Source organism: Chroicocephalus ridibundus, chromosome 20, assembly GCF_963924245.1.
Source record: "Chroicocephalus ridibundus chromosome 20, bChrRid1.1, whole genome shotgun sequence".
Taxonomy (NCBI): Eukaryota; Metazoa; Chordata; class Aves; order Charadriiformes; family Laridae; genus Chroicocephalus; species Chroicocephalus ridibundus.
Window position 1 is genome coordinate 3,412,076 of NC_086303.1, and position 24,390 is coordinate 3,436,465.

The 24,390-nt window shown below is 57.7% G+C and overlaps 1 protein-coding gene across 3 annotated transcripts in view; it reads left to right on the top strand.

The window, feature by feature from the left end:
• The window catches only part of GRM4 (glutamate metabotropic receptor 4), a 52,957-nt gene that overhangs the window by 17,388 nt on the left and 11,179 nt on the right, over positions 1–24,390 (top strand). For all 3 annotated transcript variants that reach the window (XM_063356376.1, XM_063356377.1, XM_063356379.1), the window contains exons 3-8: positions 854–1,070; positions 12,626–12,761; positions 15,338–15,492; positions 15,792–15,932; positions 22,808–23,008; positions 23,832–23,968. In XM_063356376.1, the coding sequence (XP_063212446.1) occupies positions 854–1,070; positions 12,626–12,761; positions 15,338–15,492; positions 15,792–15,932; positions 22,808–23,008; positions 23,832–23,968 (987 nt within the window). The remainder of the gene's footprint in view (positions 1–853; positions 1,071–12,625; positions 12,762–15,337; positions 15,493–15,791; positions 15,933–22,807; positions 23,009–23,831; positions 23,969–24,390) is intronic.

A 24,390-nucleotide genomic window follows, 5' to 3' on the forward strand; every position in this document is an offset into this window, starting at 1 on the left:
GTGATTTTATCGCTGCTGAATTTCAAACCTTGCCCAGGTTTTGGGAGAGCTCTGCCAGCCCTTGTGATGTGCCGGGCTGCTCCTGGGACAGGCACCTGCTCGGGCGTGGGACGCGGGGACGATGGATGGGACTGTCTGGGTATTGGGTGTGTGTTTGGCAGGGAGCTTCAGGCGGGTGGGGAGAACCTGGGCTTGATAATTTAATAAGCCTTTTCCATCTTTAAGATAAATTAACATCTGTGGTATGCTTTGGAGATGTGAAGTGCTGTGTAAGTGTTCAGCATCGCGTGATCCTGCGGTGCTAAATCATTCTAATGTACCGTGCGAGGTGCGGCAGCTCTGGTTAATTTAAAGGGCTTATTTACGGCTTGGGTGGACAGGACCTGGTGGGGTGAGATTGGATCTGTCCTTCCAGGGGCAGGAAGTCAAAGGGAGACCTTAGCCATGCTGTCCAGGGCAGAAGCAAGGTTTTCTCTTTGGCCTCTCCCATGATGGGCAGATCGGATGCCCAGTAAACTCTTCTGGGGTCCTGCTTGGTGTCCCTGAGCTTCAGGTGGTCCTAACTCCACCAAGGGCTGAGTCACCAGATCAAAGCCTTTGGGTTTCCACCAAGTGGAGCTGATGACCCTCTGCTTTGTGGTCTCCCCTCCATGAGTTGCTGGTCCTGGGTGCTGTGGAGCATCCCATGTCTGTCTGGTGGTTCACGCTCCCACCTGACCCATGGTCTTCCTTGATTTCCACCTCCCTCCCCTCCAGAGCAGGGCTTTGGGAGCATGGGCAAGGCGAGGGCATTGCAGTGGGGTGCAGAGCACCTCTTTCTCCTGACACTTTGTCTTTCCCCCCTCCATCCCAGATCCCCCAGATCAGCTATGCGTCCACCGCGCCGGACCTGAGTGACAACAGCCGCTATGACTTCTTCTCCCGCGTTGTCCCATCTGACACCTACCAGGCCCAAGCCATGGTGGACATCGTCAAAGCCCTCAAGTGGAACTACGTCTCCACCTTGGCCTCTGAGGGCAGCTATGGTGAAAGCGGTGTGGAAGCCTTCATCCAGAAGTCCAGGGAGGATGGTGAGTGGGTTTCTCCTGGGATGGGAGCTCGGTGTGGGCTTTGGAGCAGCTGAGACTGGAGGAGAAAAGGTAATGGATGGGGATGGGGATGGAGAGATGCGTCTGGTTGGACTTCTTGGCCAATCTTGGGATGATGGTGCATGAGCCGGGGTGATGGCACGGTTTGGAGGATGAAGCTGGGGTTGTGCGCGTTTTGGGGTTGCCCTGCTGATTGCAAGGACAATGTGGTGTCCAGCAAGGATCTAAGCTCTCCAGCAAGGATTGGGACCCGCAATCCCAACCTACCTCTGCTTTCCAGAGCAGGCTGCTTTATTGCTGCCAGCTCCTTTCAGAAAGCATCTCGAGATCCCGTTCCCTGCTCACCAGGAGACCTCGGATGGCTGCTGAGCCATCTAACCCCCTCCCTCTGCTGCTGAGCCACGGCGCTGGGCGCGTTTCAGAAGAAAAGACTTCTACAAATACTCCCAGGTCTTAACAGAAAATAAAGTTGGCACCAACGTGCGCTTCGCCCAATTTTAGTGGAATTATCCCCGAGGGCAGGTGCTTTAACTTGTCTATAGGCTTTGGACAGGTGTAAAGTCCCTGCTCAGCAAAACTCTTTGTGAGGATTTGTCTGGAGCCAGAAAATGTTTTGCTGACGGGAGCGGTGGGATGCCTAGGGGGGGATTGGGAGCCGTGAAGGAGCTCATGGGTACGCGCTGGTGGCCGACCATCGATCCTGGGACTGGCTGGGATGGTGAGGACCCCGGGATATTGCTGTCGTGGGTGCTGTTACCGTGAGCCCAGGGCTGCCCCGACACCCCGCGGCAGAGCATCGGGGTCCCTCCTCGCTCCGGCATTGCTTCGCCTCCGCAGCATTGTGTGCACGGGGTGAGACGGGAGCTAAAGAGTGTTTTCTGAGGCAGTTAAAACCCCACAGCGCGCAGGCTGCTGCCTATTACTGGCTTAACTGTATCTGAATCGCACATTAAGTTCTGGCAAAATCGGTGGGACACCAGCCGATCTGGAGCTAGTCAAACTGCGTTATGGCCTTATAAATGGATAAAAGGAATAAAAACTTCTAGGTGACGAGCTCCTAATCAAAGCCCTATAAATAGGAACAGCGTTAATTCTGTCTCGCGCGCGCGCCCTGGCACTGGGAACCGGCTGCGCTTTTAATATGCGGAGAAACCCATCTGGGGATTCAACCTGGAATCTGCTCTTCAGGATTTTAACTTGAAAAGCAGAATATTTTCACGGTGCTGTGGTTTTTTGCAAGGAGGAGTGCGTGGGGATGCTTCGGAGTAGGCGGGTGCGATGCTCGTTGTACGGCGGGGCGTGGGACGTGCTGCCTGTGCGCCCCGTGATGGGGATGCGGGTGTGAGCGGCGCCGGGGTTGTGCCTGCATGTGACAGGTGGGATGGCGAGTGGCTGCAGGGGACACAGGGGGCTGGAGGCGGGGAAGGTGCCGTTGGGTGCCTGGCAGGTCTGGGGGAGCTGGATGGGGTACACCGTGGGATGGGGTATCCCACGGGATGGGATGCTCTGTGAGATGGGGTGTACCCCTTGGGGTGGGGTACATCTCGGGATGGGGTACCCCACGGGATGGGATGCCGTGTAAGGTGGGGTGCCCCACGGGATGGGGTACCCCTTGGGATGGGATGCCCTGTGAGATGGGGTACCCCTTGGGATGGAGTCCGTCTCGGGATGGGGTATCCCATGGGATGGGATGCCCTGTGAGATGGGGCTACCCCTCAGGATGGGGTGCCCCACGGAAGGGCTGTGAGCAAAGGTCTGGGTTCATGGCTCTCTTACCGGCTTCGCCACTGACCCGACTGGGGTTTGTGAATGCTAACAGCAGCCCCATCTGGCTAGCGGTGATAATGAGATTCTCATCTGAATACAGGAGGAATAAGGGAAAGCAGCCTTTTGTGGGGGCGGAGAGGCATTTTTTTGCATTATCTCAATTGTTTTCCCACCCCAAAAAGGGAGTTTCCTTGCCCGCCTTGGGCCGGCAGGTCCTGCCCCGTGGGGTGCCCAGAGCAGGGCTGATGGGACAGCTGGGTGACATGGGGAGGTGACGATAATACTGGGTTAATCAGCTTCGTTAGCCCGTGCCTGGCCCTGTTGTGCCCTTACCCCGTAGCAAGCACGGCTGGAGGATGCTCTGCCATCCCATCCACAGCTGCTGCTCCCCTGGGATCCCGGTGCCGGAGGAGCGGGCTGATGGCATGGGCACGATTCGAACCCACGCTCCTCCTCCATTAAGCACCAGTAAGGAGCGGTTGTCGTGACTGGTGGTCCCGCTGCAGCACGAGCGCTTCTTCTTCGAGATACCTGTGGTTACCGCAAATTCCTCTAACCAGATGGTTAATGATATGACGGTGTAATTGCAGAGTAAACGAGTGTACATGGAGTCGAAATGCACGCGTATTAATCTGGGGCTGAGGCAGTCCTGTAATTTGTGTATCCACATAACCCAGCGATTATGTGCATTAGTGATAATTTAGTTATCAAAAAGCATAATTCCACTGTAATTGCGGTATAACAGCGGCGTAAGTGCAGCCCGTGCGTTATCAGCAGTAACGCTGCTCCTCTGCTCGCGCTGCGGGAATACGTTTATTTACAAGAGCCGCTGTGCATCAGCCCGAGCGCGGGGCCCCGGGGCAGCAGCTCTCCCCGGGGTGGGCTCCGAGCTGCTCCCTAAAGCATCGCCCCTGGGAGGAGGGAGCGCTGGGGGTCAGCCTCATTCCTTCACCCTTGGAAAGTAGCTCGGCAGGCATGAATAACGGCATGGTTGGACCAACAATGTGCTTTTTCTTTCCTTTTTTTTTTTTTTAATGTATTTTTCTTCTTTTTTTTTTTTTTTTATTTGAGAATCCCCCAGGCTTGCCCCCTGTGGTGGCACCTGCAAGGCTGGAAGGAAGAGCCAGCCTGTGCCTGCTTCACCTTTCAGTCTTTCCCCCCCTAAAACCACCAAATACCTTTACACCAGCACAGACCCACTGGAAACGGGTGAAGGATCTGTCCCCTTCTTTTTTAGCCCATTTGTCTACGCCTGGCTCTCATTTGCACCTCTCCGGCAGCGTAAAGGCTCCTCCGATTTATTGCTGCTTCAAGGTGCCTCCAGCCTGTCCAAGGGGATGTAAAACGGCTGTTGGTCGACTCAGGATCTGGCCCCCGCGTTGGGCTTGCCAGCACTTTACCCGTGACGGGGTATTTATGCCGGGGGGAAAGAGCCAGCCAACGCCGGGCTCAGGGCGAGCATCTCCCTGCTCTCCTCCGGAACGGCGCTGCGCTTCATTTTTCATGCCAAGCTTGAGTCTTGCGAGTCGGTTTTTATTTCCATCAGGCAATAACGCTCATTGCTGTAGTTAGCAGTTAGCAGTCAAGCTGTTTGCTTTCTGATGCATTATCAACTTGACCTTCAGTTTCAATTCTTAGCGAAGCTTCGCGTTGAAGCCTTCGCCGTTGCGGTGGAAAGTGGTTCTGCTCAAAGCGACCCCTCCGCCGGCGGGGGGAGAAGGGACTCGCCCTGGGGACAGGTTATTCTTGCAGCCAGGGCTGGCCCTGGGCTACCGAGGCAGACTGACCTGGGTGGGCCATTATAGCTCATATTATATAGTAATATATCTTTTGTATATATTATATCTTATTGCAATTACTCTGGCAATTATACTGTTGGCCCCTGGTGACTGTTGGGGGTGGACAGTCCTTATTCACAAGGGCGAAGGTTTTTCGGGTGGTAGCGTTGCAAAGATGTTGTGTCTGCAAAGGGTGACTTTTCTTTGGCCGTATTTAAGTGTTTTAAGTGCTGCCCCCAAAGCATCCTGCAAAGGCAGTGTGTCAGCTGGTGTCCCCAAGGTGCAAGGCAGTGTCCCCAGTGTCCCCATCCCCTCTGGTACGGCATCTCTCCATGGCATTGCTGCGGTGGATGGCCCTTTGCCTCTGCGCGCGTTGACGTCTCTGCTGTCGCCGAGCTCTTGGAGATGAAGGATTAGATTTATGTTTATGCAATTTAGCTGGTGAGCACGGCACGTTATGCCGCACGCCGTAATGTGCAGCGCTCGGTTTTGTGAAGAGGGTAATATTTCCAGCCAAACGCAAGACTCCTTAGTCATGTGTCTGGATCAATTTTACACTGTCATCCCCCCGCCCCCCATTGCCTTATCCTTCGCTGAGTTTTCTATATTTTTAGTTAAGAGGCTGATATATATTTGTGATGCATTTGTTCATCCCCATGTGACATCCCTGGCTGTGTCTTTCTGGTTTTAACTGGGTTCATTACTTTTGGGTGATGCATCAGGGTGTCACCCCCAAAAAGCCGCTCCCGTGTCTTCAGGCATAAGCGAGCATCAGACATGACTTTACAGCAGATTTGTATATGCAAACCTGCACGTTGCTAATCCTGGTTATTTGCTGGCCTTGGGGATCGTCCCATCCTGTGCCCTGCGGATGCCGTCCCCGTGGGACAGCTGGGATGGACGGGAGGATGATGCTGGTGGGTACCTGCCCCCGGTACCTCCCAGTGCTGTTTGCGGGGAGTTTTCCCCCCGCCATCAAAGCGTGCGGGAGTGAAAGCCGGTGACCTTCAGCCCCGCGACAGCGAGGTGTGATGAGCGGTAGGGCAGAGCAGGGCTGGCGATCCAGCTCCCTTTCATCCCCGAGGACGGCTGTTCTTGTGCAGTCAGCACTCAATTACCGTGGCTCACCGGAGGGCTGTTATTTGCTGCCAGCGTCTCGGCTCCCCAGCCAAATCCTCCCATTCAGCAGCCGCCACAGAGCTGCGTGTTGTTTTGTGGCACGATGCCGAGAGCCCGAAGAGTCCCCGCTCTGCGGGAAGGCTGGGGTTTGGGTGAATCTTTTCCTGGGGGGGGGGGGTTCTGGCATCTCTTTTTCCCTGCGGGGCTCAAATGGAGCATCTCCGAGCATCACCTTTGACGTCGCGGCTCAGGAAGGGTCCCTGACACCCACTGGCCAAAATCATGGTTATACCCATCCCCTGAGTTTCTGTGCTGGTCTCTGCCATCGCACCCCCTGCCCAAAAATCAGCGCCAGCTCTTGCTGGACGCGGCACCTCTTTGTGCTGGACGGGGGCAGCCGAAGGGACAGGTCTGGTCATTGAGGCTCCGCTGCCATCGCCACTCTGTGTCCTGAAACTCTTGCAGGCTCCTCGGAGGCAGAAACCGCATTTCGTGGATTATTTTCCAATTTCTTTCCCCCCGCTACTTCTTTTCTTTTTGCTACTGTCTACGTTGTGTACCCCAATACAGCCTGAAGGGAGGCGTGCCTCAGTTTCCCTGCCCTCCAGCTGTTGGCTGGTGGGTGCAAAGTGTCCTGCAGGCTGAGACTGGGGAGAGCCAGAGCTGAACTGGGGCTGCTGGGCTGGGAAAAGGCTCCCTCTAGCCCCGTGGCTCGCTCCGTTTGCTGGCTGAAATCTGCCAGTAAATAATGCTGCCCTGGCTCTTCGCTCTGCTCCCTGTTTTCCCATCTCGCAGCGCTCCCTTTGTGCGCTGGAAGCCGGGAGGGAGGCGAGCGGGGCCGGACAAAGAGGAGCTATTCCTTGTGGCCGAGGTTGGCGCGCGGGCTCTGGCTTGGAGCCCAAACCTGGGCTTTGGAGGCTGCCCGAGTCGATATCTTCCTCTTTAATATTTTTGGTGTGTGTTTGGGGGGGGTGCCCGCGGGCTGATGACATGGTCTGGGTCATGCCGGGGAGATGCTGGTGGCTCCGCGCAGCTCCCAGTGAGGTCCAGTCTGAGATGGGAGACGCAGCCCTGGGGGATCGGTGAAGCAGAGATTAGGAGTGATAAGCTAAATTATTATGCTAAACGAATAGAAAAGCTGTCATTGCTTTCGAGACTCATCTTGCGCTTCACGCCCCAGCTCCTGGACTCTTGTGGTGGTGGTGGTGGGGGTCTCTGCTGCAGAGAATAAACTCTGACTGCAGCCGTGCTCCCTTCGCAGAGCAGTAGATGGGGGAAAGACTGTGAAGTCTTGCTATAAACCTCCCCAGGAATCCCAAAGTCTCCTGGCTCTTCCCAGTTCAGGGCTGGAGCAGGTTGAGGGGGAAGGAGACGCAGGCCAAGGGGCAGCTCGCCCGCAGAGGCGCCGGGGGGCTTGACTCCCCTGCGTCCCTGATTAGGTCTTCAGCAGAAGATCCTTCCCACGGACACCGTCTGTGGTGTTATTACCTAAGTGAGAGACTTGATTTTTCTGCTCCTTGGCATCCCACTCCAGGCCCTGGGTTCGAGCTGAAGACTTGCTTCCCCCCCCCCTACTTCTTTTCCCCCATTGCGAATTCATTAATTACTGATTTAGCCCGGCAATGCAGGCAGCTGAAAAGCAGGCGCAAATTGCTCAGATTCATAATGTCCGATGAGATTTCAAAACACTGAAGAGCAGCGTCTGAGCCGGTTCCAGGGATGAGGCAGGCGGCGAGTGCCGGGAGCCTCTGGTGACGGGGACTCGTGGCGCAGAGCCCAGGGCACCCAAGGAGGGACCCGCCATCCCGAGGTGGGACCAGGCTGTGAAAACACAGGGTTCAGGGAGCTGCCATTGCTCCCTGCCCTGCATTCCCAGGCGGGAAGGGGCGAGATGCCCACCTTGCAGTGCAGTGCAGGAGTCCACGAGCTGAGATGCGGCTGCACCAGGGGATGCGTCGGAGCTGGTTTTGGGTGACAAAGGCACATTGGTGTCCCCAGGCACACCTGAGCTGGTAGCAGAGGCACTTTGCCAGTGGTGGAACTGGGACTGGTACGATTTTGCAGCCTTCGCGCTGGGTAATCTGGGAATTGCTCTCATTAGGGCTCTGCCATGACAAAGGAGACTTTTCTTTGGCCACATGTAAGATTTTAAGTGCTCCCCCAAAGCATCCTGTGAAGGCAGTGGGTGTCAGCTGGTGTCACCAAGGCGCAAGGCAGGGCCAGCAGCGGGGTGTCGCCAGCGTCCCTGTCCCCATCTCCTCTGGTACACATCTGTGACGGGACCCGGGCAGCTCCTGCCATGCCACGGGGACGTTTCCCCATCACACCTGGCTTGTGTGCGGTACCCGTGGGACGTAGGGAGCCTCCCCCAAACTGCAAAGCCACTTGTTGCTGTGGTGTTGAGGATGGATAGGTGGGTGGACGGATGGACGGACGGTGCAAACCCTGGCCCTGTGCAGGACATCCCCTGCTACGTGATTAGAGCAAAGCACACCGGTCCTGCGATAGCACAGGAGCTTTGCCTCTGCGAGGCCACAGAGCCATGTCCCTAATGACTTCTCCTCTAATGAGTCGGTTCCTGGAGGCTTTGAAGTGACATGAATAATGAATCCCGGGGCAGGGGAGCAGCCAGCCGCTCGCCAATTAAGACTCTGGGCTTGGGAATCTCATTTAGATGGCTGGGGTTAGGCAGGGGAGGCCAGGAGCTCACAGGGGAGCCATCGGGTGCTGCTTGCAGGAGTGGGGCTGTGGGGAGCCCCATCCCCTCCTCGGTATGCCCCGGGGGAGCACGTCGTGGTGGGGGGGACTCGCACGTCGCTGTTCCCAGCGTGGTTGAGCCGGGCCCGTGCTCATCCAGTGCTTCACAGCCGCCGGCGCTGCGGGGAGCCCCGGCAGAGCGCTCCCTGATTGATGGTGTACGTTAGCGCCAGCAAAAGCTTATTATCTACCTGCAATCAAGAGGGCACTTCAGCATCGCGCTTCCCGGAGCAGCTGCGCTCCCACCGAGCCCGTAATGGTGGAGATTAAACCCTGACCTGTGTTTGACAACACGCGTTAACCCCACCTTAATGAGGAGAGTCCCCGAGGCACCCATCGAGCAGCTGGGGGGGTGCCGGGGGAGGCTGCGATCCCGCTGGGCTGGGGGCGATGCTGGTGGGAGGGATGCGGCTGTGTGCTTGAGGGGGGCACAGGCAGCGGTTTGCTCCCAGTTTGCCCCCAGTTTGCCCTGCCCGGGGTGGGGGTGGTAGGCTGACAGGCAAGCTTGGCAGGGCAGGGATGGCTACACGGGGCTGTTGGGTGGCACTGGGTGCAGACCCCTGTGGTTTTGCCCCTGGGGCTGAGGTGGGACGCGGGTGCAGACGTGTCCCCGCTGGCCTGGCTCCCCGGGGTTGTTTGCTGGAGGATGAGTATCTGTTCCAAGTCCCGCCTGGGTGAGACAGGGTGGCCACCACTTATTAACCGGGGTGGGCTCGTTACAGCGAGCTCTGGCAGGCGGCAGAGAAAGGACTGCAAGCAGCCATGCTGGGCACGCTTGGCCACCTCCCGTAATTACGTCCCCACCATTTCACCCTCCCTGTCGGTCTCCGCTTCCCCGGATGCGGGCTGCTGATCATTTCATCCTTGGTTCTTGCAGCAGCCTCCCTGCAAAGCTGCTGGCTCTGCCGTGGTGGGACCGGGCTGCCACCACTGCAGGGGCTCGGGCCAGGAGCCGACAGCAGCTCTGGGTGCTCCCAGACCCTGGGGCTGCAGCTCCGGGTGCCTGGTTGCTGCCCCAGCCCATGGGAGGTTTGGAAATGGGTTTGAGTTGGGTTTTCAAGGGTGTTTCTTGCTGCAAGCGCCCTGCATCCTGCGCTGCCATCCACCAGTGATGGTGCGCACGGGATCTCATCTGAGCATCCTTAAATTGGGTGCCAGTCTCCAAGCTGTCTCTGGCAGCTGGCTGTGGGATGCTGCCCTGGTCCTGGAGGCTTCCCCCACTATTCCCGCTCCTCTTGGGTCCTTTTCCAAAGCTAAAAGAGGAAAGGGGTCCCTGTTCCTCACCTCCTGGCTTCTCTGAGCCAGCCTCTGGCCCGAGTCAGGGAGTGATGCTGCTCCGTCCCGCAGGAGGAGGGAGAGCAGCCGCCTCCTCCCCATCGCTGCCGCCGCCACCTCGCTGTGATTTCTTGCTTTAAAGAAGTGTTTTGACTAAATGGATTTTTGTGCGAAGGCAGTAGGAGCATCACTTGGCAAATCCCCCTGCCCGCTGCGGCGCCCGGGGGCCATGAATAATGCAGGCGCTGGGAGCCTGGGCTGCTGGAGGTGAGCGGGGCTGCCCCGAAATGCCCAGCTCTGCCCACCCCAGCCACCTGCCCCCGACCCCCCGACCTCTTTTTTTCTTTCCATTATTGAGAAGATTTCCTTAATTAAGAAGATAAAAACGTTCAGTAGTGGTGCCAGCATTGGTGCATGGGCTGGAGGAGGGTGCTGCGGGAATGGGGGGGGCACCCCAACCCTCCGAGGGCTTTCGGCTGGGCTGGGTTTGTGTCATTTTTAAGCCTGGAGAGACCCGATGGGCTGGAGTAAACTGTAGGGTCCAGCCAGGGGTTGCAGACATCCATGTCCATCCTTGAGACAGTTTTCTCCCAGCATCCAGCCACTTTTTTGGGTCTTCATCCCCTCTTTCCCCTCCCACTGGCCTGGCCGCATCCTGCTCGCGTGCTCCACGCTCTCCAGCCGCTGCGTTAATAAGGGCCTCATTACGTCCTAATTGCCCATATCCCTTTTTTGTTACATTCCTCGTTAGTTTGATTTAATGGGGCTGCCGAGTAACTTGGTCATTTCTGAATTGGCATCGATTTAGTCTCTTTTCTTATTTATTTATGGGCCCATCTCCTCTGCCTCCCCCTCTTCCCGTGCCTACAAGAAGACGGTCCCTGCCACGAGCTCACCCAAGGCCACTTGCTGCCCCTGCAAGTGCCACGGGATCCTGGAGATGCTCAAAGTGGCTGGTTGGGGCGAGGGGGATAAAACACTCGCGGAGGACCCCAATGCAGAGCCTTGCTGCTGTGCCGGGAAAGTCTCAAAGCTGGGTTTGCCCTGGCCGTACTGGGATGGAGCCGGTGCTGCGTGCCCAGGACCCCAGTGTCCCTGTGCCACACACTCGTGGGCACCCATGTGTGCGGGTGCATGTGCCGTGGTGGGACGTGTGTCACGACGTGTGCCCTCCCCGTGGCCACACGAGCCCGGAGCAGAGCACACACAGCACGGGAGCCTCGCGGTGTTGGTGGCCAGTGGCACGTGGGTGTGTGCTTGTGCCAGCCCCAAGCTGTCCCTCGCCTGTGCACGCACCCGCCTGCCTGCGCCGGGGCTTTTGGAAAGCTCTTGTGTTTGCAAACTGCTGCTTTTGTTGGATTTTTCTCCTTTTATTGCCATGGAAACTGTAATTAAGCTACACCGGCTCCTTAGCCGGAGCTCTCGTCCCTGGCGGCACAGCCGGTGCCACCCTGGCCTGGCCGGGGGCTCGGTGGTGACTGGAGCCGAGTGTCCCCCCGGGCAGGGACGTGCCCGTCCTGCCGGCGCTGCCTGCTGCTGCCTGTCTCGCCTGGCTGATCTGTCTGTCCGGGAGTCTGTTTATCCAACTCCCTCCTCTCCATCCATCTGGCTCCCCATATGGGAAACAAACAGCGAATTGGCCCAATTTCTTACCACAGAAAAAAAAAAAACCAACAACCCATGATAAAATCCCCTCTCCAAGGCTGGGCTGGGGGGCGCTGGGGGCGATGCCCCCCCGGCCAGCGGGTGTTATCCCCATGTCGTTAGGTTCCAAGGGGTCAAATTACCCCAATTTTCCTCCAACCACGTGGGAGGGAGTGAACCCTCCCGTCCCCGAGGCCTCCACCTTGGTCCCTGTCCCCGTCCCATCCTGCCCGTGCTCCTCTCCAGGGCCATAAGCTGGGAAATCTCTCCCTGCCACCGTGTGCTAATTACTCTGACCTTTGCTTAAGCGGGGATCTTTTAGTGGCAGGCGAGGTATCAGCCGTGTCATTTACTATGCAAATCGAGACCATCAATTACATCCAGAAGGTCCCGCAATGTTTAATTTTCTCTCCCATCTCTCTTTTTATTGGCATCTGCAAAAATGCAGGAGCAGGAGGCCTCTGGCTTTTCGGAGCTGGAGGCTGGGAGCCCAGCAGCCCTGCGTGGGGACTTTTCCAATTGCCAGCTTCCGCTTGTCTCTTTTAATTTTAATTAGCTGCTTTTGCAATCACCCCGTGGAAAACTGGGCTGGGAGCTTGGCCGGTGCCACAGGGATGGGAATAAAACCCTTTGCAGGGCCAGGCTGCTGTCTTGGGGACGATGGGCTCGTGCTGGGGCTGCAGCCCATCGTCTCCTCTTCCCGCGGGCTGTCTGTGTGGGTATTTGGCCATTGCGTGTGCAGAGCCCTTTGGAAAACCCAGTTCTGGGCTGGGGCGGGGGGCTGGCGCTCGGAGCTGGCTGGAAAATCCTCTCCGAGATGTCGGGATGGGACGGAGTGTCTGTCCGGGGGCCGGGGCGTGATGTGGTTGTGGCTCGAGATGACAGGTACTCAGTGGAGCGGGTGGGAGGGAAGGCGATGCAGAAGGGCTGAGCTGTGGGGGAGAGGAGGGATGAAGGCAGCGACCCCGGAGAGGAGGTGTAAGGAGGGGACTCAAGTGCATGTCCTGTGGGGCTGAATGGTGGCCAAGGGGGCTCTGGGATGGTGGGCTGTGGGGATGGCACGGTGCCGTGGGAGATGATGGCAGCGGGGCGAGAGTGCGGGTGAGCTGGGGAGTCCCCGATTGCCTGTTGTGGGGCTGTCCCCAGGGCATGGGGACTCGCGGGGGTGTCTCAGTGCCGGGGCTCTCTCTGCCGCAGGGGGGGTGTGCGTGGCCCAGTCCGTCAAGATCCCACGGGAGCCCAAGCCGGGAGAGTTCGACAAGATCATCCGCCGCCTCCTGGAGACTTCCCACGCGCGGGCCGTCATCATCTTTGCTAACGAAGACGATATCAGGTGCGGAGAGGCAGCCTGGCTGGGAGGGGAGGCGGGGGTGGGGGGGGCGAGTAAATGCACTTCAGGGCACCCACACCGAGCCTGACGTGTGTGCCCTACGCGTGCTGCTGGCCGGGACTGGGATGCGGGATGCTGATGGCAGGAGCTGGGCACTGCAACGGAAGCTGACCACGGCTACAGATGTGTCTGCAACGTGGTGTAGATGTGTCACGCAGTGTGGCACGGCCACGTCTGCAGCGGGGAGAGGATGCACCCCCCAGCGTGGCACGGCCACGTCTGCAGCGGGGAGAGGATGCACCCCCCAGCGTGGCAGGGACACGTCTGCGGCAGGGACCCACCAGAGCTGACTTCAGAGCGGCCACCTGGCACCGTGCTGCCGTCAAACCACAGCAACACAGAGCTCAAAGGAGGAAAAATCCTTTTTCTCTTGGCTTTGGAAACCCCCGCTGTCACAACCCGGCTGCTTCACGCCGCTCGCGGGTGGGTCGGAGCTGGCGTGGGGCCTCGCTGAGCAGGATCCAGGCGCCAGTTCTGTTTTGCTCTGCAGCTTCAGCCCCCAGCATAGAAGAAGAACAGGTCTGGGGGGGTCTTTTATGGACCTCCCCCTTGCTGCCATGCCTGCCCGGCGGGGCTGGGGACGCAGCCGCATTCGAGGTGATGAGCCGCTCCGCAGGCAAAGCGACATCTCGCAGCTCCCGTTGTTTATGGAGCAGAGTGATTCACATGGAACTACCCCTGATTTCCTAAGTATCTAATTTATTAATCAGCAAACATTATGTAAATGTGGGTAAACTGCGATTTTAAATCAGTTTACATCAGATGTGCAAACGCTCCGAGTTTCTTTTTTCCTTCCTTAATAGAAATGTCTGCAAACCTGACATTTACGCGGGCGTGTGGTGAGAAACGGGGGATTTACCTCGCTGTGTAAATGGCAAGCCCCATTAACTGGGGTTTGTAAACATTTACCCATCCGAATAGGATTACGTCCCGTGAACAGTGGTTTATGCACACCCACCTCACGCCGGGTAAGCGTGGATTTACCCTGGGGCACGGAGACTGCTGTGATCCCCACCCTCGTGCTGGCTTGGGCTGCGGAGCCGGGAAGATGGTGTGCTGCCTCTCCCGAAATGTGCAGGGCCGTGCTGCTGGGATGGACGGGTCCAGGGATGGAATTCCTGCCTGGCTCGGATCGGGTGTAAATCACCCGTCTCACAGGAACATCCTCGATTTTCCCCTGGGGAAATCCTGCCCCGCACAAGGATCGCGGGCAGCTGGAGGTGCTGCTTGTGCTGGGAGAGGGACAAGGACCGCCGGCATCTGGAGATGCTGCATGTGTTCGGAGTGGGACAAGGACCGCGGGCAGCTGGAGATGCTGTGTGTGTTCGGAGTGGGACAAGGACCGCCGGCATCTGGAGATGCTGTGTGTGTTCGGAGTGGGACAAGGACCATGGGCAGCTGGAGATGCTGCGTGTGTTTGGAGTGGGACAAGGACTGCGGGCATCTGGAGATGCTGCTTGTGCTGGGAGAGGGACACGGACCACGGGCATCTGGAGATGCTGCCTGTGTTCGGAGTGGGACAAGGATCGCAGGAAGCTGGAGATGCTGCTTGTGCTGGGAGTGGGACATCGGCTTTGCTGACCCCCTGCCAGGAGCTTGGGGCGACCCGGGATGAGCACGGAGCAGCCGGCACGGCTCCCCGGCTTCTTGCTGGCCCTCGGCTCCCAGAGCACGCCTGCCTCTCCCTGTCTTGTCTCCGCTCGATTTGTATGGTTTGTTTTTTTCCTTATTATGCGTTTCAAACACCATCTGGACTTGAAATGATCAGCTCCCGATGGCGGGGGGTGAGTCACAAACCTGCCTCCTCGCTGCACGGGGAGAGGGGGAGACGAAGCTGCCCCGGGCCCCGCTCCCACGGGGCTGGGGACCCACACAAGCCCCCGAGGGGACAGCGAGCCCTGGGAAAAATGAGTCCGGAGGGACGGATCCAGGAAAGCTCCCATCCACTGCTACGGATTTTTCTGAACTGGCTGACGCTGGTGGAGCGTGCAAGTGTGTGTGGCTGAGCGTCTGGCCGTGATGAGGGATGCTCGGCAGGACGGATGGCTTCTCCAGCTCCCCACTGCTGCTCAGCTGCCCAGTTGAGCCCAGTTTAGCTCTTGCCTGGGCACTGGTAGCACTGGCTGGCTCTCTCCCGTGCCTTGCAATGCTGATGGGAGCCCACGCGCGCTTTCCAGCGCTGCTGCTTTTCCTGCCTGCTGCGGCATAACCTGATTTCCCCCCCCGCCCCAATGTTGGGTAATTAAGGGGGAAATTCAATTACCAGTCAGCAAATATGCAAATGAGGCAGGAGAAGCAGCCTGTGTGCTCGGGCTGGGGAGGACAGAGGGTGTGGGAGCACCATGGTTTGATCTCATGAATCTGTATGGACCGGGTTGTGCCTGGTGCCGGCCGAGTGCCTGGAGCAGGAGATGCAGGCGGTGCCGAGCCCTGCCCCGTGCCAGCATCCCCGCTTCCGTGGGGCCAGACACGAAGCCGGTGCCCCGGCGAGCGCCAGCGCCTGTTGCTTCTCTCGGCAGAAGGGTGCTAGAGGCGGCCAAGAGGGCGAACCAGACGGGCCACTTCATCTGGATGGGCTCGGACAGCTGGGGCTCCAAAATTTCCCCCGTCCTGCACCTGGAGGAGGTGGCCGAGGGCTCTGTCACCATCCTGCCCAAGCGGGTCTCTGTCAAAGGTAAGGGGCTGCGCTCGGTGGGGTCCCTCTTCCCTGGGTTGGCTGTCCCCCGTGATGGCATCCCCTAAACCACAAGGTTTTGGCTTTGAAACACTGTATTTTGCAGGGGGTCTTTCCTGAGTGGGTTTTCCAGCCTGCAGCTTTGCCCGGGTGGCAGCTGGGACACGAACCCACTGTACCTTTATGTGTCCCTAGACCCCATCGCTCACGAGACCCTCCTTCCCGTCTTTTGGCGGGTTTTGGGCCATGTTAAGCATCTCTCTGCCATCCCAGAGATTTGTCCCCTCTTCCCCGGGCAGGTTTCGACCGCTACTTCTCCAGCAGGACGCTGGACAACAACCGCCGAAACATCTGGTTCGCTGAGTTTTGGGAGGAAAATTTCCACTGCAAGCTGAGCCGGCACGCGCTGAAGAAGGGCAGCAGCATCAAGAAGTGCACCAGTAAGAGCTGTGGGGATGCTGTGGGCGAGTGGAGCCTCGCGGGGGAGGGTGTGCTGCTGTATCACACGGGGTGCAGGGGGACGTGAAGGCGATGGCAGAGAGCCCAAGGCAGGCGTTAGAAAAGTTTCGCTTTCCCCTTATGGCCTTTCAGCCCAGCCATGTCCTTATTGCTCCGGAGCTGCCAGCCCAGCTCCAAGGCAGTTACGTGACAATTAATGCTCCGTGCGTGGCGGTCTCGGTTGTGAGTGTGGTTTTTTCGGACTAAGCGTCAACGGCAGGTGGGAATTTGGGGAAGGCTGCAGAAACGCCGGGGCTTCCGCGGCGTGGGGAAGGTGGGCGATGCAGAGCTGCTTGCCTGCGCGGGCGCTCGGGTGTCTGCTGGGCTCGTGATGGCGGTGAGTGGCTTAAAAGTGGACTGGAGTGCTGCACAAAAATGCTTTTGCGCATCCCAATGCGCTGTGTGTGCTCGAGGAAGCGTGTGGAGCCTGGGTGGTTTGTGTGTGTGCGAAGGCACCGTCCCTGCGCAAAGCTCCCAGGGCTGCTCCCTCTCACACGTGCTTCTTGCACATCGCCCTTCCCTTGGCCTCGTCTTCTGTGGGTACAAAGCCACCCAGAACTGGGGGGTTTGGGACTGAGTTCTGCGTTGTTTCGCAGCATTTGGACTACTGCTTCTTCATAAAATCACAGAACGGCTGGGGTTGGAAGGGACCTCTAGAGATCATCAAGTCCAACGCCCTGCCAAAGCTGGGTCACCCAGAGCAGGTTGCACAAGAACGTGTCCAGGTGGGGTTTGAGTATCTCCAGAGAAGGAGACTCCACCATCTCTCTGGGTAGCCTGTGCCAGTGCTCTGCCACCCTCAAAGTTATAGAATCATAGAATAGTTCAGGTTGGAAGGGACCTCAAAGATCATCTAGGTCCAAGCCCCTGCCCTGGGCAGGGACACCTCCCACTAGACCTGGCTGCTCAAAGCCTCATCCAGCCTGGCCTTGGACCCCTCCAGGGATGGGGCAGCCACAGCCTCCCTGGGCAACTGGTTCCGGTGTCTCACCACCCTCACAGCAAAGAATTTCTTCCTAATAACCAATCTAAATCTACCCTCCTCCAGTTTGAAACCATTCCCCCTCGTCCTGTCATTATGCTCCCTGATCCCAAGTCCCTCCCCAGCTTTCTTGGAGCCCCTTTAGGGACTGGAAGGGGCTGGAAGGTCTCCCCGGAGCCTTCTCTTCTCCAGGCTGAACCCCCCCAGTTCTCTCAGCCTGTCCTCCCAGCAGAGGGGCTCCAGCCCTCGGATCATCATCAAAGTGACCCTCTTTCCCATCGTGTGCTTGGCAGAAGCACCGTTGTCCTGTGGAAGGCATGAAGCCACTGGTGCGTCCTTGCTCCCTTGCAAGCAGCTCCTCTCTCACCTGCGCAGGCTAAAAGTGGGGTGGTTGCAGAGAAGTGACCCCAGTCAATAGTGCGGGGTCAGGGTCCAGCTCGTACCCGTGCCTGCAGGGAAGGTGCTGCCCCACGGGGGGGTGCGGGGGTGCCCGGAGATGGCAGCGGTCGCCCTGGGGTGTTGCTGGAGCGGTGTTTGCCCGTGTCTCCTTCCAAACTGCTTTGCTGCCGTGTCCCTGTGCTACTCCAGGCAGGAAACCTTGTCCAGCAGAGCCTGATCCGGGCTCTCTTTTCACGCCCCAACTATGCATTTTTAGCCATTTCCAGCTAAAAGAGACTTGTAGGGATTAGTGCAATAAACAAGGCAACCAGGGGATCTGTCTTGCTGACAGCGCTGCTGCCGAGGTGATGGTTGGAGGCTCCAGGAGGTGACATGTTTACTGAGAGATGGGAGAGATTTACTGCCTGCCTGGCACCGCCTGAAGACTGATAACGCCGCGGCGGCTCGCAGGCTGCGACGTGGCAGGACTTGGGGACATTTGCGCGTCCCCCCCCGTCCCCTTGGGAGGGATGTCTGTGGAAGCCGTGGTGTGCCAGCAGGCGGATGGACCTGGCCGTGCCTGGAAAGTTTGATCATTAAGGAGTTTTTTTTGTCCCCATTTCACTGCTGAGGATGAGAAGGAGTAGGGAAGTGATTGTGCCTCTGTGAGGCCTCACCTCGAGTGCTGTGTTCAGTTCTGGGCCCCTCTGTACAAGAGGGACATTGAGGTGCTGGAGCGTGTCCAGAGGAGAGCGACCAGGCTGGTGAGGGGTCTGGAGACCAGGGCATGTGAGGAGAGGCTGAGGGAGCTGGGCATGTTCAGCTTGGAGAAGAGGAGGCTGAGGGGAGACCTCATTGCCCTCTACAGCTCCCTGAAAGGAGGGTGCAGAGAGGTGGGTGGTGGCCTCTTCTCCCAGGGGAATAATGATAGGACCAGAGGAAATGGGCTGAAGCTGCGGCAGGGGAGGTTTAGATTAGATATTAGGAGGAATTACTTTACTGAAAGAGTGGCCAGGCACTGGAACAGCCTGCCCAGGGAGGGGGTTGAGTCACCATCCCTAGAGGTGTTTAAGAAACGTGTAGATTTGGCACTTCAGGGCATGCTCTAGTGGCAGGGATTGTAGGGGGTTTTTTTGTGTGTGTATGGTTGGACTCGATGATCCCGGAGGTCCCTTCCAACCATGAAGATTCTATGATTCTAAGGATGGTGCTTCCACATCCTCGCCCTTGCAGGCATTTCCCCAGATGTTCAGCTAAGGATCTGTGGAGACCTCTCTTGTCCCCACAAGGGCTTTCCAGCTTCCCCAAGAAGTCTTGTGGCTAATGCATAGGTGTGAGCTTGGTAAGCAGCAAGAAAACTTGCCCGTGGCCATGGCCTTGGGTAGCTGAGAGCTCCTCATCGTCCCTAGTTCCATCAAGAAATCGCCGGCACCAGGAAATGCATGAGCAGGTCCTGCAGAGCACTCATCTCTTCATCTTCATAGTAATGTAGCATTTAAGCAAGCAATATTTCAGGGCCAAGGTATTAGTGGAGGCAGCTGAAACCACGACGTGGCAAATGTCCTAGGAACTGTCTTTAAATTATCTGAATTTGTCAGCAAATAAATTATCTCCTGAATGTTTGCTTGGCAGATAAACGGAGAGGGGAAATAACGCACGATGAAGCAAATAACCTGCCTGGGCAGATCCATGAGCTCCTGTGCTTTGCACGGCTTATGCAAATGTCCTGTTTGGGGCTGGTTTATAGAGGGAACTGTACTGACTTCCCCCATGGGCTTCAGGTTTGGGTACAGCCCAAAATGCACCGAGAAATGCTGGCTTTTGCATCCCAAAAACCAAAACTGAAGGGTCCTGTCACCAAACAGGACAGCTCATGGCTCTTGTTCCTGTATGGGAGAGCTGGGAGGAAGGTGATGGGTGAGGGCTGGGGTGGGCACCAGGTTTTGGGGTGATTCCTGCTGGCAGCTGCCCACGTTGTCCCCGAGACCAGTCCTAGCAGCCATCAGGATCTGTGCGCTCCATCCCCAGTTTGTCCTGCTGGGACCAGGATCAGGCTGGGACCTGTCTCCCGGCTGCTTTTGCAGTAGGATCTCCTCAGCATCCTTCCCTGCCCCCGAGCTCCCTCCGCCGGGCTGCGTCCCTGACCTCCCCGGGTTGGGCAGGCTCCTGGGGGACAGCCAGCCCCTGCTCCTGCTGGAAAGGATCCTGCCAGCCGCCGCTTCCTTAATAATTCACGCACGTGTGGATGCAGACGGGGAGGTGCTGGGGTGCTGCACGTGGAGACGGAGGAGCCGATGGCAGCGCTGGGTTTGCTGGGCCAGTGGGGTGACAAGGGCAGGAGGACGGGGCACGGCTCAGGGCTGTGTCCCCTACTGTGACCCGCACGGGGACCGCAGGGTGCCCTACGGGCTACTCGTTTTCCAGAAGAGCTAATTAATGGCCTTCGTTTCGCAGGGCTGGATGGTAACTCTGCTTTGAAGCAGGGCTGGGGATTTCTCTGCGCGCTCACCTCTGCGGAGAGATGCAGAGCAGCAACGTGGGCGGAGGGGAGAGGAGCTTTTATTTGATTTTCCTTCTTTATTTGTGAGTCTTCATATTCTTTTCCCTTTTTGTTTTGCTTCTCTCTGGTCTCTTCTTAGTATGGGGTTGGTTTTTTTTTTTGTGTCGCTGATTGTTTTCCAGCACAGCGTGCCCCAGCCAGGCCAACGGGGGAGGATTTGCACTGCTGGCCGGGTAGTTAAGATGATAAAGGGCTCCTGTTGATGGAGGCTGGGTCTGAGTGGGCAGGGGTGTCCCGGCAATGCCTCTGCTCGGCTTTCCTTCGGACCCACCGCCTCCCCAGACGGGCACTGCCAGCCTCGCTGCATCGAGCCCTCGTTGCAGAGAGATGTTTGGAGCGAGCATCCCTCGTGGGGGGACGGTCCCTGATCCCACGATGGGCTCACCCTGCCCAAAAACACGACGATGTGCACCTGGCTCCCATGAGATTTGGACACTCAGAGGCGACACCATCCCCCAGCTCTCTGGAGCAGCACTGTGAGCGATTTTGATTAACTTCTGCCAAAAGCCAGCGCCGGCGATGTGATGGGAATTGATGCTAATCCTGTCTCATCCACCGCTTGAGAAGATAGCAGCGTCCGTCCTCCGAGGGGTGCCCGCAGAGGCTCATCATGCACTTGAAAATTAATTATCAGCCCTGTAGAACGATGCATGACCCTGCTATTATAATCAGCCGGGTCACATCCCTTTTGCGGCCTTAATCTACTGTGAGTTTGGTGGAGATTTATTGTCTCCATGTTGGGAAGGAGCCTCAGCTTTCTGCTCCGCGTTGACCCTCTGTGCACCAGGCAAATTCCCGTCTGGAAAAAGCAGCTGGGGCCTGGGGCAAGGGGCTTCTCCCACTGCTCGCTGCAAGCCGGAGGGGTGTTTGGGAGGAAAATCCAGCCTCCGCAAGCTGTGTTATCGTAGCGGGTTGTGTTTTACTTGCTGGGACCTGTGTGGGATTTGAGGTGCCTGCTAGGAAGCCGAGGAGCTGGGAAGGGATGTGTCCTGGGTCCCGTGTGTCCCCTGGGCTCAGCATCCTCTGCGGGGCGACAGGACGGCGCCGGGGGTGGCAGTGGGGCTGGGACATCGCCATGGGCTCAGCTCCCCTGGACAGTCTATTACACCTTTTTTTTTTAATGGGTAATTATCTTGACAAGATAGAGTGGCTTGTCTGCGCCTTGAGAGATGAATGCAGGGAAAGGCCCAAAGTTGAGGGAGAAGATTAATAGCCCTTGTCAATAACGTGGAAGAAAGGATAACTTGACGGGTTTCGCATGAGTAATCTCCACGTAGTCCAAAAGCATTTTTATAACTTTGAAGGATGGGCTATAAATTCCCCTCCTTGATATCATCTTTTCTTGCTGGTCAGTTCGCTATCAATTTGCTTTAGTGTCTCGTCAGTGGCACGTTTCGCTCTCCGTCCCGGCCCAGGGATGTCACCGCTCAGCGGAGACCTGCTCCGCATCCAGCGCTGGCTTCGTCCCACCTTCCCGCAGCGGGGAGGGAGGGCATCAGCGACCCCAGCTTCTCTGTGCCTTTTTCGTTCCCATCTGCACAGGCTCTGTGCCCTGGTCCCCTGCGGTCACCGTAAAACCCCGCCTTGCATCAGGGAGCATCCGTGCACGGCGGCACCAGAATTAATTTTGGAAACCCTTGGATGGCTTTCTAGGTTGCTTCTGCCTCTCCGGAGGGTGATGGCCGTGCCTTCGGCTCCCTGAGAAACCCTCCTTCCCTTTGGCTGTTGCCGAAGGAGCTGTGGCCTGGCGGGGTGCCCGGCCACGCCGCAGAGACGGTGATAGCGGTGCAGAGGCCGTGGCTCCCTGACGCGGTGTCACCCCATGGGAGACGCTTTCTTAGCTGTAATTAACAGCGTGCGACATTAATCGGTGTCTTTTGCTAAATGATTAACATGTTTCTAGTCCCATTAAGGGTGGTTATGACAGGAGAGGCAGGCAGCTGTCGCTGGTAATTACCAGATCCTTGCAGGATCCTGCAAGCCAGGATGGCTGCAAAGGGCTGTGGGGTCAGCAGGGTGGGAGGGCGGCAGGGGGTGACAAGGGGAGCAGGGTGACAGGAGACAGAGGACACACAGCCAGTGTTGGAGGACACACAGCCAGTGATGGATACTGCCTGGGCGGTCTCCTGACACCGCTGATAGACACGGAGCCGGTGGGAGCTCCCAGCCAGATGGAGGAGGTCAACCCATGGGGGTGAGGATGGGACATCGATCACAGCCCAGCCCGCATTCTGCTTGGGGACCTGGGAGCACAGGGATGTCCCATGGCACTGGGATGTGACATCCCAAGGGCTCTTGGAAGCACAGCTGGGTGCCAGCACCCACATATTCAGAACTACATTCCAGGGAGGTTGGTTGGGAATGTCCCCAGTGAATGTTTCTTTGCTGCACGTCACCTTCCTGCTGCCCGCGGCGGCCAGCTCGTGTACCCCAAACCTTCCTGGTGTGCGCTCAGAGGGGCTCGGGTGAGAGCCACGGCGTCCCCATGGCTGTCCCTCCTGACAAGGGACACACAGGCGACGGGAGGAATTTCGGCTAGCGGAGAGGCGGGAGCCCTGAGCCCTGGCAGTACAGACGCAGCCGATGCCTCGGGCTGGCACTGGGAAATACATCCGCAAGGTGGGGGGTTGCTCTGGGGGGAGTTTGGGCTTGGTTGAGATGCCTTTCTGCCCTGCTGCTCCTTCCTGGGACATGCCTCGATAGCATAAGCCTCCCGCTGGGACAGAGGTGCCCTGGCTGGCTGATGGGTTTGTCATTTTGGGAATGGGGTTGGAGTTTCCAGCCGCGTCGCTCCAGAGCGGGCTTGTTTGCAAGGGTTTGGCTGCAGCAGAAATGTCTTTGCGGGGAATAGCTGGGACGGCAGGGAGATGGCAGCCCTGCTTTACGTGTGCCCACAGACCGAGAGCGGATCGGCCAGGACTCCTCGTACGAGCAGGAGGGAAAGGTACAGTTTGTCATCGACGCTGTCTACGCCATGGGACACGCTCTGCACAACATGCACAAGAACCTCTGCCCCGGCAAGGTGGGGCTGTGCCCCAGGATGGACCCGGTGGACGGCGTGGAGCTGCTCAAGTACATCCGCAACGTCAACTTCTCAGGTCCGTCCGTCCCCGGGGTGGTGGGGAGGAACGGCTCCGTGGGGCTGGGTGTCGCAGGGTGTCCCCTGTTATGGGTCACTGCAAATGCTGGGTGCAAAGACGGGGTGGTTTTGCAGCAGATCAGCAGACGAGGAGGTCTGAGCTTCCACATCTCCTGGGAGCCTTTGGAGACCAACCCGTCAGCGATCCTGCCTTCACCCTGCCGTCCTGCCTGGCCTCCCCCCTCGCCCGCTCCCCCCTGCCGCCTCCGGCTCACGGCTGGCAGAGGTCCCACTGAATCACGCCGCTGTGTCCTTGTCTGTCTTCAGATCTCCTCTGGAAATGCATCTTTTCCTCTGCCCTATCTCCTTAATAAACAATTTCTGTCTTGTCCTCCTTATTACTTCTATTTATCTTCACTCTGTGATCTGCTCTGCAGTCTCTTATTTATTTTTCCTTCTTGCTTGATTTTTCTCTTCCTTTCTTTCATTAGCATTTATCTGCACAGTTCACTTGATTTAGCTTTAAAGCTGCTTTTTCCCCCTTTCTTAAAAGAAGTAGTAAACCAGCTGGTGTAACGGCCCTTGGTGCCTGGCATCGCTCCTGGAGAAGTCGGTGGATCGGTACCATAAGGTCCCTGCACCAGTTTGGGTTTGGGGTTGGTTTTCTTTTTCCCAGTTGCTTCCTCCACCCTGTGCCCGTGCTGGCATCGTCCCGGCAGCTTGCGGCATTCCCAGCAGTGAGAAACCTCACACCAAGGGGGAGGCATCAAAGCAGAGCCCCCTTTGACACCATCACCCAGGGCACCCCGTGCCGTGGGTGCTGAGCCCTCCCTCTCTTCCAGGCATCGCTGGGACTCCCGTGACGTTCAACGAGAATGGAGACGCGCCGGGGCGTTATGACATCTACCAGTATCAGATCAGGAACTCCACTCCTGAGTACAAAGTCATCGGGCAATGGACTGACCACCTCCACCTGAAGGTAAAGCTGGGGGCTGGCTGGTGCCGGCAGCGTGGCCATGCCAAGGGGAAGGTCCTGCAGATTTCTCCTGCACCCATCGAGGCCACGTAGGGTGTAGTAAACCTGGCTGGGAGACAGGGGAGCCCATGGGTGCAAAGCAGTTAGGGAGCCCATGGGTGCAAAGGCAGGCAGCCAAACTTGGGGGGAGTCAGAGGGGAGGGTGTCCCCCAACTACACACTTGTGGTTCAGCCATGGTGACCCTCCATCAGTCCGTGTGACAGTATCCCATGGGCTCTGGGCATCCAACTTGCAGCTCTGATAAGAGAAGAAGAAGCCAGAACAGAGGAGAGGGAGTTTTCCCAGGGAAGGCGGGACTTTGTTTTGGGTTTCTGGTGGTGAATCTTCCCAAAAGGCCGATGGAGAGCTTCATCGCCTCCCTGGC